The 18,286-nt window shown below is 38.8% G+C and overlaps 1 protein-coding gene across 18 annotated transcripts in view; it reads right to left on the bottom strand.

The window, feature by feature from the left end:
- MYT1L (myelin transcription factor 1 like) overlaps positions 1 to 18,286 on the bottom strand; it is a 304,897-nt gene that overhangs the window by 3,200 nt on the left and 283,411 nt on the right. For 12 of the 18 annotated variants that reach the window (XM_064412028.1, XM_064412045.1, XM_064412032.1 and 9 more), the window contains 3 exons: positions 7,552 to 7,643; positions 4,494 to 4,603; positions 1 to 55 (listed from right to left, as the gene is read on the bottom strand). The exon at positions 1 to 55 is cut by the window's left edge. In XM_064412028.1, coding sequence (XP_064268098.1) covers positions 1 to 55; positions 4,494 to 4,603; positions 7,552 to 7,643 — 257 coding nt within the window. The remainder of the gene's footprint in view (positions 56 to 4,493; positions 4,604 to 7,551; positions 7,644 to 18,286) is intronic. The other 6 variants (XM_064412046.1, XM_064412043.1, XM_064412044.1 and 3 more) reach the window with 1 other exon arrangement.

Here is an 18,286-nt window from a genome sequence, read left to right as displayed (position 1 = left end):
CAATTACTTTGTTCTCCTCTTCTATCGTCTTCAGGTTGCTCTCCATTGTGGTAATCTAAAATGGACAAATTTGTGTACAATGTAATATAAGGCAAACTTGTACAAAGCATGCACTCTTTGAAGGGAGAGAGAACAGACATACCAGGGAAAGGAGAAAAGGTCTATTCATTCATATTTTAAAAGGTTTTGCTTGAGTCTGCAGTTCTTATCGTCACTAAGCCTTTCTTATTCCCACTGTATGTTGTATAACTTCAACAGCTTGTCTTTTCAATACTGGTAATAGTGAGTGAATGAACTTGGATTTGATTCCACTCCTTTAGAGCTTTTCTTGTATAGTTGAAAGGCATTAAGGACCTTAGTTCTGCAAGTTCACCCATGCAGTTAAACTCCTGGAAGCCAATCTTAGGGGCATTCTGCAGTAAGTCATGCTCTTCTTGTATTTTCAGCTACACATATATCCTGTTAATTAAGCATGCACAGCTCCTTGCTGCCAATGCTTAGCTCTTTGTAAGTATAATATGATTTTGTCCAAACTCACGGGGCTGCTTTTGAAAGCTGAACTGCATGTTATTGCAATGTATGTACAAAGTCAGACAGTTTTTCCAATACATACAGTGAGTTGTAAAATGGAAGAAACGGAAGAATATTTGCACATATTCTGTGGCATTGCTTCATGTACAAGTAAAAACAACTGAGACTGTGCTCTGCCTGTGTTTCCAGGTGACCAGACACGTTAGCTCTGACCTTGCATGGTGCCCTGCTTGAGCTAAAAGCATTGCTGAGAGAAAGAGCTAGTGGAGAGCATTGTGCTAATGGAGTCATAAGGATTTCAGATGAGCACTGGCTTATGTCCAGCTCATCAAGAGCACATGCAGAGCTCACTCACAGCTGTCTGTACTTTCCTCTGTAGCCCCGTCCTTACTTTCCACATGGGGTGATAACTGTTAACATCTATTACAGAGTGTACAGTGTGCTCTGTGTGTGTGTAGGTTAAAATATGCATTGCCAAGAAAAAAGCAGCCAGTGAAGTGGAAAAAACGCTAAAGAACACAAGGCTTTGAATTCTCAAAATGAGGTTTATCCATTTCTATACTGGTCTAGAGAGTGAGCTATGGAAAGAATTGATACAATTAAAATGCTGATGGGAAGGTCAGAGGTTTGTGCAGTAGTAACAGGCAGAAGGGTAAAGGTTCTTAAGCTCACATCAACTTGACCTTGGTTAAGGAAATGTTTGGAAATTGGTGGCACAGTCAGGTAGTTAGAGGTATCATATTTTATTTTTGACCTAAACTTCTGCTTATGGAAATACAGCCCATTAGTTGATAGAAGTAATTTAGAAAAGTGATGTGTCTACATCATAACAGTCTCTAAGTATCTCTTGCTTTGAGTACACGTGCATATTGCAGTAAATCCAAGTTGCCAGTATTGTAGGGACTTGGTTTTGTCAAAAGTAATTGATTCTGAGCTAATTTCCACAAAATATATTAGGAAGGAAAAATACTTTCTTCATCTTTGAACCTGGACACCTGATCTCACCTCTCTTATTTTGCTTTCATCTTGTTTATATTGAAGAGAAATGCTGTATCCAAATGCAAAACATCTTTCATAGGTCCTTCTTAGTCAAGTCATTCTCCAATATCTATCATATTTTTTAATATATATTACAGACCAGAATGAGGAGTCTGATGCTAATGAAGGCTCAGTTCAGTATGGCATACTGCAGTCACCTCACACTAACTTCAGCAGGACCTGACATTCTACAGATTTTCTATCTAGCTGAGCATTGCAACTTGAATAATCTTTTTTGCTTTTTTTCAGGAGATGCTGAGTATTTGCAAATACAGTGGCAGATGATCAGCATATCTCACCACTTCACTTAGTATTCATCTGTAAGTTCATCTGTTTTAAATTTAATTATTGTATTTGTTCACTTAAAGACTGAAATTTTCCTCCCCACATTTTACGCTAAAACTAAGAAATGTTTACTTGTATGTATTCTGAAAATAGGATAATCTGTTTCTTGCATGAAACACACAATTATTTGAAGATTTGTTCTTCCCCTCTCCCCTTTATGCGTTTCTGCTCCTCTCATGTTTCCATGTTAAATCTGAACAAATTTACTAGAAGATCTTAGGATAAAAATACTTTCTTCAAAGTCTTAAGTAAAAAGGCAGCTGAGTAAAGGTGAGTCTTATAACTGCTCCAACTAACAAAAACTTCTGAATTTTCACTTTATTAAATAGAAAAATTCTACATGGAATAATTTCCTGTTCCTGTCACATGAAAAACTTTCACTGGCACTTACAATCATATGGGTTGCAAATCTGTATCAAACAACACTGTTGCTACTTCTGGTGTTCACACAACTTCCACTACTCTCCCATTGCATAATCCCCATCTGTCCAGTTTTACTGAAATCTGAGTTGCACAATGACTTTCTAAAGGTTTATCAGCAAACATTTTGTTATGTCCAATATAATTTCACTTCTGCTAATAAAGGGGACTGTTGACTTTGATCCTCTTAACAGTTTGACAGCAACTATGATGTAACTCTCTATGTATTGTAAATGTAAATTGCTAATCTTCAGGAGAGTATATGAATTCAAAACTAAGGCCTCTACATTTTTTTGTGAAGTTTACATCAGTTGGGATTCTCTGCAAGGCCTTAGTATCTGGCTGGGTAAGAACAGTTAAGTATTAGACCAGATTATCCAGAGATTGTGAAATTTCTAGTATGGGAAGTAAAGAATAGGTTAGACAAGCATCTGTCAGGTTTAGCTTAGGAAGATCTTAGAAAGTAAAGATGACTGGTAGACAAAATAATGTTTTCATGGTCTCTTGTAGCTCTACTTTTTAAAATCCCATTAATAATTTAAATCAACCCTTTTCTAAATCTGCTGCACTGAAGTGTGAAAAATATCCTTTTAATTTATTGGTAAAATCACCAGCTGAGCCTTCTCTTACCAAGAACACTCAGTGGTCCCAGAAGTGCCTAATCTAACTCCTAAGAATATGCAATGGCACTAGTCTGAAGTATGAAATCTGGAACTGAGACCACTAAAGTATGGCTTTTGTACTTATTTTAGATCAAAGCTTGATATGAAATTCCTAGATAAATCTCTGAAACTCAATACATGTTTATGCCTGTGATAGTTTTATGTCTTTATTTTTCAATCCATCTGGCCAAATATAAAATTAAAAGTGCAGTAAATTACTGAAACTGGAGCATTTACCTAATGTATATGTAACAGCCAAACTGCTTCACATTTTTTAAAAACTCAGACATATCAGTCTGTAGGTGAATAGCATCTACAGTGTATTAAGCAGAAGAAAACATAAGGCAAATGGAAGCTGCCAGATTCAAAAGTTATGACCAAATTTCTCAAGAGTAAATATATGTAATTTTCCTGCCATTGATTATCCTTCTTGCTTTATGTTCTTGCAGATTTTGTCCTCATTACCCAACAGTTATATTTGATCACATCAGGAAACTGTGTAAACCCTAAATCAAATCCTATGAAAGCTGAATATTGACAGTGGAACTCTGAATGCAGGCAGAAAGCAGAAGTGAGATTTCAGTATCAATCTGATTAAGGTTTAGAAATCAAACAAAACCGAAGGTGAAGAAGCAGATCCTGCCTTACATTTATGACTATACAAGAGGAGAAGGAGAATGGACATGGTACCCATCCCCACAAGCTGCAGACAAAGAAATAACAAGGAATGGTTTACTCTGTTTCCATTGAGATCAACTGAGTGACTACGATCATGGGACTAAAGACTTGACAAATGGTGACTGTGGTGAATTTCACTCTTGGTGTGTGTGCTCAAATCATGTGAACAGACAAGCACCAGAATCTATGCTGGACACTGAAAAATTCTAGAGGAATTAAACTGATTTTCTTCTTTTGTTTTTTCTATCCAGTTTTAGGACTAATGAATAATGGGATTTTAGTTAATAGTCAAATGTTAGGTTTTCTGCTTTTTTTCCCCCAACAAATTTATATGGAATGAAAAAAGAATTGGGCTGGATTTCTAGAACCGCTACTGCTGCCAAGGACTGCATTTAGTGTATCACATGATGAAGTGGAACAGGTACTCAATTCTCTGTCTAAATTTCCTCTGTAAGGCATGGCAAAAGCCATGTTGTTCATCTGGGCTCCTTCACCTTGTAACTTATGTTAACGACCATGTTGTCACACTATATTTTAACTACTATTAGAAAGGCATAGCCTTATCAAGGGGAAATGCCAAGCTGACCATGACAGGTCATGTTTTGCCATTATTTTAAAGAATGTATTTTGCTGAGTTCTTTTTGGTTTTTTTTTACTGTTCGTAACTGATCTGAAAATTGCATAATGAACACTGTCTTCAGATTTTATAAATAGCAAATCATGCATAGATATCCTAATATATAAGGAAACAATAAATTTCCTATATTTTTTTAATCAGTCATGTAGGAAAAGCAGCTTGAATTTAGGGCTTCATAAAACTGTTACCTGAGTTCTGAGTTTAATCATATCAGCTTCCATCTGGGAGTTGGATTCATTTAGTTCTTTGATTTCTTCATCTAACTGTTTAATTTCTTCATCATTTTCTATACCTGTGTGACATAAAAATAAAAGGGTTGTTAAAATAATTAACGTTTAAATCAGACTTCAGTGAATTAATTATTTCCATATTTGAAAATCAATTTATTTCAAGTAAAAAAAGGAAGCATTCTTCAAACTTTTATTCTGCAGTTAAAAAGAAGTATTTTCAACTACTTTTCCTTTTAAAATTGCAGTAATTCTCCAGTGAAAATGCTGAAAATACCCGGAGGATCAAAAGAACCTTTAACTTTATACACACTCCTTTAACTTTATATTATAAAAAATGTACCTGCAGAAACAAATTTCACTCCACTATCATATGTAATTTATTTAAAGAGTGTGTCCACTTACAGATCTTCTGAAGGAAAGTAAAAAAATCTTAACATGGTAATCTCTTCATATTACAGTATTATCAAGAGAACCTGTAACTAATTCAGATTTTTCTTCTCAACAAAGAGAAATTTTGTTGATGTACAGGGATATATTGTGATCCTGCAGTTGTTTTTAATGTTTGATGATGGCTCAGAATGGTTCACGAAGGGTTCAGAAGGGTGTTATTAAATAACAACATATATACAGTAATTTTCTCACATTTTCTGAAATAAATTTTAAAAACAATAGAACTTTAAAGGTAACGGCATTTTTAAGAATTCAGACAGGAATAAACTGTAACAGTCTATTTATCTTTATAATTAATATAACAAAGCATAAAATAATCCTGGAATGAGACAGACAGATCTTTTTTCGAGTCAAAGTGTGAACACCTAAAGCCAGAGAAACTGGAGAGTTCCCACTCTCTTTCTGCTGGTGTGGATCTTTCATACCTTTCCCCACAGCTCCTGACTCTGAAATAGAATTATAAAATGGCTTGGGATGGAAGGGACCTTGAAGATTATCTATTTTTGACCCCTCATGGGCTGGGACATCTTCCAGACCAGCGAAGACTAGACCAGGTTTTTCAGGGCCCCATCCAGCCTGGCCTGAAACACTTCCAGGGATGAGGCATCCGCAGCTTCTCTAAACAACCTGTTCCCGTGTCTCACCTCTCTCACAGTAAGGAGCATTTTCCTAATGCCCAGTCTAAACCTACTCTCTTGCAGTTTGAAGCCTGTCCTGTCACTACATAACCCTTGTAAAAAGTCCCTGTCCATCTTTGTTGAAGGATCCCTTCAGGTACTGGAAGGCTGCAACTGGGTCACCTCAAGCCTTCTCTTTTTCAGGCTGAACAATCCCACTTCTCTCAGCCCTTCCTCACAGCAGAGCTGCTCCATCCCTCTGAACACCTTGGTGGCCTCCTCTGGACTCACTCCAACAGCTCCATGTCCTTCCTGTCCTGGGGACCCCAGGGCTGGATGCAGCCCTGCAGGTGGGGTCTCAGCAGAGCAGAGCAGAGGGGCAGAATCCCCTCCCCACGCTGCCTCTGCTGCAGCCCAGGGCACGTTTGGCTCTCCAGGCTGCGAGGGCTCATGGCTGGGCCATGTCCAGCCTCTCACCCCCCTCACACCCCCAAATCCTTCTCAGCAGGGCTGCTCTGGATCTGCTCACCCCAGCCTGTGTTGATACCAGGGACTGCCCTGGTGCAGCACCGTGCACTTGGTCTTGTTAAAGCTCAAGAGATTCCCATGGGGCACTTCTCCAGCTTGTCCAGATCCCTCTGGATGGCATCCTATTCTTCAGGAGTGTCACTGCACCACAGCTTGGTGTCATCTGCAAATTTGCTGAAGGTGCACCCGATCCCTTTGTCTATGTCATTAATGCAGATATTAAATAACACTGGTCCCAGTACAGGCCCCTAAGGGACAACACTTGTCACTGATGTCCATTGGGACTCTGGGCCATTGACCACTACCCCCTGGATGTGACAATCCAACCAATTCCTTATTCATCTAACACTGCACCCATCTAATCCATCTGCATCCAATTCAGAGAGAAAGATGTCATAGGAGACCATGGCTGTGGCTTTATAGAAGTCCAGGTAAGTGACATCTATAGCTCTTCTCCTGTCCATTGATGTAGTCACCCCATCACAGAAGTCCACTGGGTTGCTCAGGCAGGCCACGTGTCCAAGTAGCCAAAATATCCATGTATTACTCCTTAAAGCATTCTTCCTGGGCATGGCAGATACTTATAGTTTTCAATACTACCCAGGTTGTAGAGAAAATAACATCCAGATCTTTCACTCCCTGGTTACAAACTCTTGAACAGCCACTGCTTTCTCCAGCTGTGCTGGCCATGTGGGCTGAGGTGCCTCCTGCACTGCATTCAAATGCTCTGTGGCTCTAAATGCAGTTAACACCAACAGTTAAGAAGGCATGCACTCTCACAGACTAAGCGACTACATAGTTTTCCAAGAAAATTCAGGACTTGGGCACCTCCCAGACAAGTTTTTATCATATTACTTACTTGAACTGAAATACCTACATTTTGCTTTTACTGCACTTCAACTTCCAGGGTACTATCCTGACTTTCATCCAAGGTCCCTTCATCATCTTCCCTGCAACTCAAGGTTCCCAGGAAGAATTGCAGTTTACTGGAGCTGAAATGGCAAAAAGCCATCTCCATCTGCCAGAGGTTATAGAGCCACAGGTCCAAATGAATTCAAGGAAACTCAGGAGGAATTGACATTCTGGAAATAAACCCCCTTTCTCTTCTGAATCCTGCAACAGTATAAGACTAACTATCACCCTTTGATGAATTAAATGTGAACCAGCAAATTATAATGGTATACTCTACTTTGAAATATTTTAGAGTTTTAGATTTATATAGACATAACTCAATCTGACTGCTCTACTCCTGGCTCAGGTTTCCAGAGCATAAGACCTGGTTTCACTTCTACTGACAGCGAATTCACAATTTATATAGAGTGGATTTATACATGTAGGAAAAAAAGGCAATAGAGTAACAGTAATTTTAGTTTACAGAGAACTAGTATTTAAGAACTTAATGATTAAAACTTTACCATTACTGGCCCGCTGCTTTATTGTTAGCATTTGTTCTCCAGACAGTTTTGCTTTCTTCATTGCTGAAGTAGCTCTGGGGCATCCTGATAAACTGTGAACAGTAAGGAGACTGTTAATTTTGACAAGTCATTGAAAAGAAATCTGTAATCCAAACCTGTAATAAAAACAGTATCAGAGACATAGTTTATCTTCACTGCCTAGCATTGAAAGAGTGCACTAGTCTGAAAAAAGGACTTACCAGTAGTGATTTCATTGTTTTGTTTTTCTTCCAAAATCTTTTTGCATAGACAGCTAATATAGAAGTCAGATATACAGTTCAATTTTCTTAAGACAAAATACTTTTAATAAAATGTTTTATTTTAAAAGCAGTTATTGTCTAAATACTCCCACTTGAATTTACGTGTCCCTGCTCTGAACTTCCACTCTTTTTTAATTCAAATGTTCAAACATGGAACTGAATGCTAAGAGAAGAGGACATGAGCTACCTCTCACATCCATATGACTAGTCTTAAAAACTGCTTTTCTTTGTGAATATCATCTAGTGAGCCAGCTACATTTCCCTTTTTAAATTTTTTTCTGAAAATGGCAGTAACTTATGTGTTGGCTTTTTGTTGGAGCCCAAGGAAAGTAATTCCAATAGAAATGACCTTGTTTTAATGGGGAATATATGTGTCTTATAATACATATTTGTTACATTTATGGATGGACATTTAGTTATCGCTTCTCTCTCACATTGCCAAAATATTAAGCTTTTTGATTACATTGTACAAAACAGTTTGATAGCCAACACAGTCTCAGCAGTCTTTATTGTAAAAATTAAAATGCAGATCAGACAGTACTCAGTATTTAACAAGTAATGGTACACCAAACTTTTTCCAAAATCACATCTTTTATGTAGTTGCACTATCACAGATAAGAGAAAATACATATTCAATCTAATTTAATGATGAAAAACCAAAATCTTATTCTGAGGAAGCTTCAGCTTTAGTGAAGGCAATTTGGAAGCTTGCTAAACAATTTCCTCTTGCCTCAACATTTCAGTTTTCATAGCCATGCAAGCTGAGTAACGTTATGTACTTTTCATTGCATTAGAGGCACATTTACATTTCCTCTCTAGATCCGAAGGAAGAATTTTTTACAATTTTTAATTGTGCAAATCAGATTCAAGTCTAATACACAAATAATCACTCTGTAATATGGAGGAAAGTGGTGTCTTTGATTAAAAGCATTCCTTTACGTAAAGATGCAACTTCCTTCTAAATAAAGTCCTCAAATTTAGGTATAGTGTTTGATTATTGAAAACATTTATTTGAAAAGCCTGGACTACTATTATCAAGTGCAGTCATACAAAAAAAGATTGCTCTTAGGAAAAGATATTAAAAATTATTTTCTCAGCAAAATAATCTGTGTTCAGCATTTTATACAGCTTCGTGACTAAGAAGATGTAAAATAAAATAATACTAGTAGTATCAAGAAATGACATGACCTAGGTAGCTTTTGGCTGTAGCCTAGTTGGTAGGATGCCAAACTACTACTCCAAGGCTTGCTAGGGACTCAAGTGTGTGACTGTAAACAACTGTCTTCTTGAAGTGTCAAGGGAAGCCTTGAAGACAATTAAGGAGGAGAGAATTTGGTGTTTTGGGAAAAAATGTTGGCACAGAGAAAGAAATTGGATAACAGTATATGCAAAGTTTCTGCATCATTTAACTGACTTCATTTTTGTAACCTTTCAGTTGGTTTAAGGAATTTTCTCATATTTTGTCCTCGCTCTTTTTCAGAAGAAGTTAGCATTACTGGGCATAAAAACAACTGCATTAGATTACTCTCATCTTGTTCTGTAGCCTTTTCCTCTCTAAAAGTCGTGACTGATGACAACCCCTCAAAATAAAATCAGCCCTCAAACAGCTTATAGGTACAGCATTCAAACAGACCAACAAGAAACCTGGATCCTAGAAGAGCAAATCTGAGAGCAGAGTAAAATAATGAAACAAATCAAATTTGTTCTGAAGTGTTAGAAATCTACTGTTTGATTCATTGTGCCTAAATCCAAATTTTTGTGACAAGGACCAATCTTATTCCCAGGCCATGATTCTACACTCCAAGTTTTCAGTACTGCCTAAACCTGTAGATATCTTCTCAGCTAGTCTGGAAGGTTATCTCTCCACTGGAGTGCCCAGGGTGCTCCAATGTGCACGCTCACCTTGAGGCCCCAGGTACAAGGTTCCATATGTGCAATACTAAGTTTTTCTATTTCACAAAACAGAGTGGTCACATTCCAGCTGCCAAACAGCAACTGTCTGTGGCCCATCACCACTGGAGAGAGATGTATTGCCAGGGTAGGAAAGTATGGAGCACCTATAGCTTGGCTGCAGTTCAGGGTCCCTTCTGCCTAAACTGAACCACAAGGATCTGGGTGCTGTGCTCCATCCTTGCTGCTGGAACTGTTGGAGAGTCCTTCTGCATGAATTATCTACCTTCTTCTGGAGGCACCCAGATGAATCATGAGTTAGAGAAGGGAAAGGCAAAGGGCTGCCTATTTTTTGGGCATACTAGTGAAGATGCAGAAGGCTTTCACATTCTGTAGCCAGATCAGTTTTGTTCTAACCCATAGCTGATCTAATAAAATATGTAGAGACAAAGGAGGACTGTGACCAAAATGGGTTTTTTTCCAATACATCTGCATGCCTAATCCACAAGCTGCCTCTTTTCGCTTTCCCAATCCTTACTTGCACAGCTCTAACTTGTGCATCACACTATGACCACCTTTAGCTTGTTACACATCTGTCCTTAGAAGAGGCCATGAAGGAACAGATGGTCCTAAATTTTCCAGTGGCTTTATGCAATTTAAGAAAGCCTTCAAAACTCCCAAAGGTATGCTGCTCACCACAGAGGAAGATGCCAAGGCCAGACCATGCCATTGCCTTTCCTCTGCAGATCTTTTCTGGCAAATCTGTCTCTTCATTAATTAGATATTGTATTGTAAGCAGATGAGCTCACTTTCCTGAGCCAGGCACTTTCAGTTTCAGTGAAGCGGATTCCAAGTTAGTAACCTAAATGAAGAGTATTGACTTCTACTACAGTTTGTTTAACTTGTCTAAATTGTTCAGAAATAAGTTAGTCAAAGATAGCAATGTGCACCCTTTTTGCTTTGCTCTGTTCTTAATTAAGTTACCTAAAACTGTTTTAAGTAATTAAAAAGTAAATTAGGACTTTTAGAATAAGCTTCTGCTCTGCAAGGATATTCTACCCATTATCTTATTGACTATGTTTACTTCTACTGAAGGCAGCTGCTCTTTGAATTGAGAACAGACAAAAGAACTCAGGATATATAGGAAGACAAGATGAAAAACAAGATGAAGGCAGTGTTGCACCAGAAGTGGGCTGTTGTACAAAGGCTGAACCCAACAGAGGTGTAAAGTTAACCAAAAAGCTTGAATTGAGATCCTAGTGAGAATGAGTTGCTTGAGATTTCTAGAAGACTGAAGGGTAGAAGGAGACAGAAGGACAGAAGGAGACAGGAGTAGATATGATTTTATTTTTTTCTTGTGACTGGCAAACAAAACAAATCAAATGAACGCTATTTCAGTGCTTTAGGTGTTATGCAATACATGCTTTAAATATCTCAAAAAATGAAAAAAGACTATGAGAAATATTTAGATAGTAGTTTTGTTAAGGATAATACTTCTCCTCGCATTAAGTATGCTATGAAGCTGTATCAGGGGAGGTTGAGGTTGGATATTAGGAAAAGGTTCTTCACCCAGAGGGTGGTTGGGCAATGGAACAGGCTCCCCAGAGAAGTGATCACAGCCTGATGGAGTTCATGGAGTTCAAGAAGTGTTTGGACAATACTCTCAGGCACCTGGTGTGATTCTTGGGTCTGGACTTCGATGACCCTTGTGGGTCCTTTCCAACTCAGGATATTCTATTATTAAGTTTGAAGCATTTACAGTTGATGTTTGTCATAGGTTTTCAAACTTTACACTGAATTTTACACAACTCTGCAGGTTATTCATTCCACCAAAGAATTAGTAAAATTAATCACAGTTATCTCACTTGCTCCTGCCATTATTCTCATACACACAAGAAATTATAAGAACATATAAACACAGCTGAATATTCTTTCCATAATAAAAATGAGTTAGGCTTTCTAGCAACATTGCTGGGGTACTGCTGTAATAAATTCAGTATAAATGTACCAAAGCATGAATTATCTCTGTCAGACTCTGGATACCACAGGGCTTGAAGCCACAGCATTTTGGTGGGGCTGTGAGAAGCACCAGCAACCAACTCTGGACTCCCTCTGAGTTTCTGATTCGCCGAGAGCTGTGGGTCTCTGCTGTATCAACAACCAGATGACCCTCAACACCTTATTTTGTAGGGATCCAACATCTTGGCTCTTGATAAATTTCTACTGTTGGGCTTAACCTCTAATTTGAGAAAGAAAAGTACTGTCTGTCTGGTGCATCATCCTAGAAAGACACCCTCTGCCATAAACACCCTCTGCAAATACTATAAAGATTGTATGGTGATTGTATCTATTAGAGTTGAACATAAGGTGAAGAATGAATTTTCTTTCTGGTTTAGCACTGTGGTTATCTTACTGCAACCAGTGCCTTGCCATATATTCAGAGGATTTGGAAATAGGGTGAAATTTGCTCAAAAATAAAATGAAAATTAGTGGGTAAAAAAAGTTTTAAAGGAGTTTTTAGGTAGTGTTCAGTGCACATTTATCAAGAAATTTAGATTAAATAACTGTGGGCTAAAATCCTGAATTGTTTCAAGAATGTAATTGCACTGTCTTCAGGGATGCAAACAAGAGAGGCCACCAGAGTGAAGGATCATTGATCAAGCGGAGGAATTGTCTGGGTGACTGACTTTAGTTATCTGGGTTCCAGCTGGGTGTTAAATACGTTTTTTTCCTCAGCAGACAGATGCAGTTTAGTCCCTCTTGAAGCTGGAGCATTTGCACTTGGCTTTTCAACTGAAGAAAACAATTTCCAAACAGAGAAGTAGGTATATGGGAAAGGAGGAAATAAAGGTCAAATAAACCACAACTTTTATATTTGGTATGTCAAGTGTTGAAGTTTACAAAGAAAGAAATAACAGAGTGTAAAGAAACCAGAGCCTCAACCTGAGGACAGGTTGCATCCTGAGGACAAATTTCATGAAACCTGCAAGACGTTTACAGATTCACTACCACAAGGATTTTTCAAAAAGAAAATGAAACACTTCTCTTGTTTATTAAAAATAGCATTGTCTATAGACTAGAGGAAGGAACAAGTCACTTTCAAGGGACCTCTTTTAACTAGAGATATATTCAAAACAAGCCCCAGATGTAAATCCTTTTGAAATTCAGGGAAATACAGATCACAGTGAAAATGACTGTTTTATTTTGTTAATGGCTGAAACCTTACTTTTACGACTAAACTCCTCAACTATTTGCTAATGTTTGAAGTTCAAGTTAAGAGATCAAACTCAGTGATCAAAGTAGCTCATTCCTTAGTTTAATATTAAATCCATGAACCACTCATTTTTTCCTACGTTGAAGGGTATCAGCTTTAGTGACTTCCTTATTCCCATGAGTAAATTCTACTACACACCTTAAAGGATGAAAAAGTCTATGCACAACTCCAGCAGAGATAAAAGAAACCCTCCCTAAACCAGCACTCATTTTTATTTACATTTAAGGATGATTGGCTTTTCCCCAGGTTCTTACTGAGATGTGAAGCAAAGGGAATCCAGGAGAGAGGTTCTGCAAACAAGGTCATTTTGTTTTCATGGAGATTGCTGCGACTCACAGAGGAATCTTCTCCCCACACAACCCCAGCTGCCTTTGTGTGGTGTGGGGTGTCGGAAAAAAAATCATCTCTTCAGCTCAGTTTCAGAATTCTTCATTGGAAAAGAATGATTTTTATTAATGTGGCCCTTCATGGATCTTGTTTCCCAGATAAAGCTTTTTGCTTGGTTGGGTGGTTGGGATTTTTTGAGGGTTTTTTGTTTTGTTTTGGGATTTTTTGGGTGCGTTTACAACTCACACCTGAATGCTTGCTGTGAAAAACTTCCATTTTAAATCAGGAGGGAAATCTAAAAATACTAAAAGCTTGATGTAATGTGAAAAGTGACAGTTCCTAATTAAAGTTGTTTTCCAAAGGTGCTGAGGAAAGTAGCTGAGATTCTATTCTGTTTAAATAAATCTTTGTTTCAGAAGTAAGAAAAATCAAACCACTATCCAAATGGACATAAAAAACTTATAGCCATGATGATTAAAACAAAATGCAAGCTTTTCAAAATTATTTTAATAATATCTCATCATTGTTTCAGAAATATGTTCTGGAAAGAACTATATTCTTTTTTTTTTTTTTTTTTGGGGGGGGGGGTTGAATTAGCATTAAAATCTGGTCAGTCAGAGGTACCAAATGGACATTAAGGGAGAGTGAATGGCCACCCAGAAGAAGAGAAGGTATTTGAGGTTTTTCACTGGAGATTTAAAAGGTAAGGTAGTGTTATAGTTTAATTATGCCTATCCCCCATAACAAAAGAACAAAGCAGGTATCAGGTAAGAAAAAACAAAAATAGGAGTTATGCAGAAATGTTAACATGGCAAAGCTGAGAGAAAAGGCCTTAAGAGTAGACTCAATCTGAAAGAAATCCCCCTGGGGCATAAATATACACCAGAAAAGGGATTAATGAATCTTGAAATGCTGGAACTGTAAGAGCACTGCCAAAATTGCCCTTCAGCTGAGCACAGTAGTCCCTTGGCAAATTTGCATCATATTTAGTTAACAGAGGCTGCTCAGTCAGCAAAGAGGCTTTGTGGGTGGGCTTCTCACATGTGTTAATGAGCTTTGACCTGTATCATCCCTGAAGAGGGAAAGAGGTTTGGCTCCTGCCCGATGTGTAACAACTGTTAAAAAATCTCTCATTTATTCTTTGGGGAGTGAGTACCCTCTGCAGCACATTACACGACTTACAGGTGGCCCCAGCACTAATGCCCAGCTGAATGCCCCAGGAGCTGGGGGTGGCTTCTGTAAAGCTTATCTGCATCTCTCCTGTCAGGGGACTGCCCACAACAGGACAGATGTCCTGAACACCAGGGGATTTACGGGGCTGTTGAATAGGAAGAAAGGTTGAGACTTCCCTGTGTATAAATAGCCAAGGTGTATGTTTAGCTACACACCTCTGATTAGGTGGCTGAAAAATTCATGTGATCTATTTAGTGACCAAGTGACTCGCTTTGGCACTTAAAATGAAGCACAATTTCTCTGAACACTTTGTATAGACAGCAAGGAGAAAAATGTATTTCAAGAGGAAAATTAATCCCTCCTGAAACCTAAAAAGTCATTCTCTATTCTCTCCTTTTTTATGAGCTATGTCTGGAATGAGGACAAGCAGACTTACAACCAGACAGCTTCTGCTAAGTGCCTGAAATCAAGGAGGTGTCACATTGCAAACACCTGTACAATTGCTGTCTTCTGTAATTTGTCAGGTCTGCTAAGCAAAATGATTTTTCTAGTATATATTCTGCAGTTTGCTTTTTCTAATATGGATTTCATATTATTTTCTCCGTGACTTTCCCAAGGTAAGTAAACCTCTTAAGTCATTTTAGATTATCTTACTATCAAGAGCCTTCCAGTTTAACAAATGGTACATCTGATTAAAATGCTATTCCATTTCTTCTTCCAGCTTGTAATGAAAAATGCAGGCAGAACTACCTGCAAAGCCCTAACTCTTTCAACAACCAGGTTCTGCATTTAGTCACTTGTAACTTTTGCCAAATTTTAACTGATCTGATTGAAATTTTCAGTGGTAACTGTCAGGCCAGGCTAAGTTTTGTTGTTTTTTTTTTTTTTTTTTTTTTTCCCAAATGTCATAGGAAAAATATTTCTATTTTTCAGAATATATTTCTATACCACTGTTTTGTCCATATACATTATTTTGTCCCTGCTGAGGAGAACAAAAAAAGTCCAAATAATTTTGTGAATAACTCTAACTGTCCGTGAATTGGAGCAAAAAATGACATTTCATGGAGTGTTGCTCTGAGTTTAGAGATGCATTCTGCTGTCTTCAGGAAAACAAAAGTAGATTGGACAGAGCTATAAGCCTCTGACAGACTGTCCAGTGGACATGCTAAGTGGATGTGAGTTTGTATTTAGTGCCAGACCCTCCATGTACCTTTTGTGTATAAGTAGCCTTCCCTTCCACCAGTCCTGTTCAGGGCTGCAGGGCCTGGAGCAGAAGAATGCTTGCTGGAAGCAACACCTGAGACTGCCTGTCCTGCTCTGCCAGTGCACCAACTACTGCAAATGCTGGGGACTGAGAAGCTCAGAAGTAAGAAGCCTGAATAGGAGCCACAGGGACTGAGAAGAGGGCCAGAACACTACTGTAGGAGAGAATGAGGATGGGAAGAGGAAGGTGTCAAGAAGTGGTTTAGGAAGACCCTTCTCCTTTAAGGTCAACAAAAATTGCTAAGTAAAAAATCCTTTGCACTGCAGGACCCACCATACAGATTTTAATTTTTTTCTTTATGTATATTAGTATTACATTTAGTTGCCATATTTCTTTCCTTGTCTTCTTGGAAATGTCAACACACTATCATGCCTGTCATCTTTTAATTATGCCATCATTGGTATGTTTATCATTGTCAGTTGTAGCTATTGTTAAATGCAGTGAATTTGGTTAGTTCTATACTCTTAATGATGTATGATGTTCTCCTGCTCAATTGCAATGTACAGCTTGTAGGAAAACTAAGAGATGGGAAACAGCAAAATAAATCAGTGGCAGGAAGGGGACAGGCAGATTAAGACCAAATGAACAAACATCCTAAACAACTTAAAAAGCCTACCAAATAAAAAGTAAAACAGTGAGAACTAAGTGAATTAATTTTGACACAAATGTGGCACTCTGTCAACTTACTGTAGCAACAAATAAAAGCACAAGAGTTAACCTGACAAGAGACCTGGCTAGAAATAGATGCAATCAAATTCTTCAATGTGTTGCATATTCAAAGCTTCTTACAAATCTGCAGTTTGACATAATTTATGTTTCATAAATAGAAAAAAAAATATTTTGCTCTGCAAAGTTTTTACCACTTTCAGTGTACAGCATAGGAACACCTTTCAAAAGACATTGCTGGACACAAACTCCTGACAAATAGGGCATTTTAGAAGCTTAGGGCACCTAGAGAATTCAGCTGGCAATTTGGATCCTTTGTGTTTTAAAGGGTGCTTGCAAGTGGCTTAACTGCAAGCTTCTGGGTCTGCTCAAAACCAGAAGAGAAGTGGACCAGAGATGGAAAAGTGGGAAAATATCCACTGGGAATGACAAAGCTGTAGCTAGGGGATGCAGAGATGCAGCTGGAACAGCAAAAGCTCAGCTCAAAATGAAACTGGCTATAGAAATGTCAAACACTCCAAGAAATGGTTGTTTAGGTACATAAAGAGTGAGTGGAAACAAAAGGAAAATATTGGCACACTATTATATGGGAGAGGTGAACCAGTCACCAGCAATGCAGAAAAGGCAGCAGTTCTTGACACTTCCTTCACATCTGTCTTTACCAACACTGTTGGGGCCCAGGCCTTGAGAGCAAAACTCCACGTTGATGCAAACATAGACTGACCACTGATGGAAGAGTTGCAACTGAACTGTTACAGGAGCTTGGCACTACAAATCAATGGGCCTGACACTGCCCACCTGAGGGTGTGAGGAGTGCTGGCTGATGTGGTTGCAATCCTCTTCATAATCTTTGAGAAATTGTGGAGATCAGGGGATAGCCCAGAAAACTGGAGGAGAGATAGTGGCAACTCCACCTACAAGAGGGGCTTAAAGGAAGATCTACAATCTCTTTAGCCTTATTTCAGTCTCTGGAAAAGTTATGGAATGAATCATAAGTGAGATGAAGCATATGATTGGCAAAACCCAGCACAGATTCACCAAGGGCCAGCTGTGCTTGACAAACCTGCAAAAGCAAATTTGATTTTTGTGACAAAGTAATCTGCTTGGTTGATTTGGGGAGGGGGGATGACAAGTGGACATTCTCTACCTGGATTTCTGCAAGGCTTTTGATATGGTTTCCCATGGCCTCCTCCTAGAGAAAAGTGTAATGGTCTGGACAAGTGGTCTGTGTAGTGGGTGGGAAACTGCCTGAGAGGCTGTACACAGGGTGGTGGTAAACAGCTCCTTTTCAAACTGGCAACCTGGCACAACCTGTCTCCCAGGGATCCATACTGGGCCCAACCCTATTTACAATCTTTGTAAGTGATCTGGACAACAGGATCAAGTGTATCCTCATGAAGTTTGACAATGATACCAAAATAAGCAGGGAAGTGAACTCTTTGGAAGCAAAAGTCACACTGCAGGAAGACCTGGATAGGCTGGGAGGGTGGGCCGACAAGAACTTCATGAAGTTCAACTAAAACAAGTGTAAGGTCTTGCACCTGGGAAAATATTCAGGAGGGTATCACAGGCTGGAACCTACCTGTCTGTGGAGCAGCTTTGTGGGAAGGGACCTGGGGTTCCTGGGGATGACAAGCTGTGTGAGTGGTGCTGCTGTGGCACAGAGAGCCAGCAGGGCACTGGGCTGCATCAACAAGGGCACCTCCACAGGGACACAGAAGTCATTGTCCCACTCAGTGCTAGTCAGGCCACACCTGGAACATGGTGCTTGGTTCACGCTCACACCATGCAAAAAGATGTGGACAGGCTGGAGAGCCCTTGCTCTTAATGATAAGTAATTTT

The sequence above is a fragment of the Passer domesticus genome, chromosome 3, assembly GCF_036417665.1.
Source record: "Passer domesticus isolate bPasDom1 chromosome 3, bPasDom1.hap1, whole genome shotgun sequence".
NCBI lineage: Eukaryota > Metazoa > Chordata > Aves > Passeriformes > Passeridae > Passer > Passer domesticus.
Note: the sequence above shows the minus strand (reverse complement) of the source record. Positions and strands in the feature narration are given on the sequence as shown.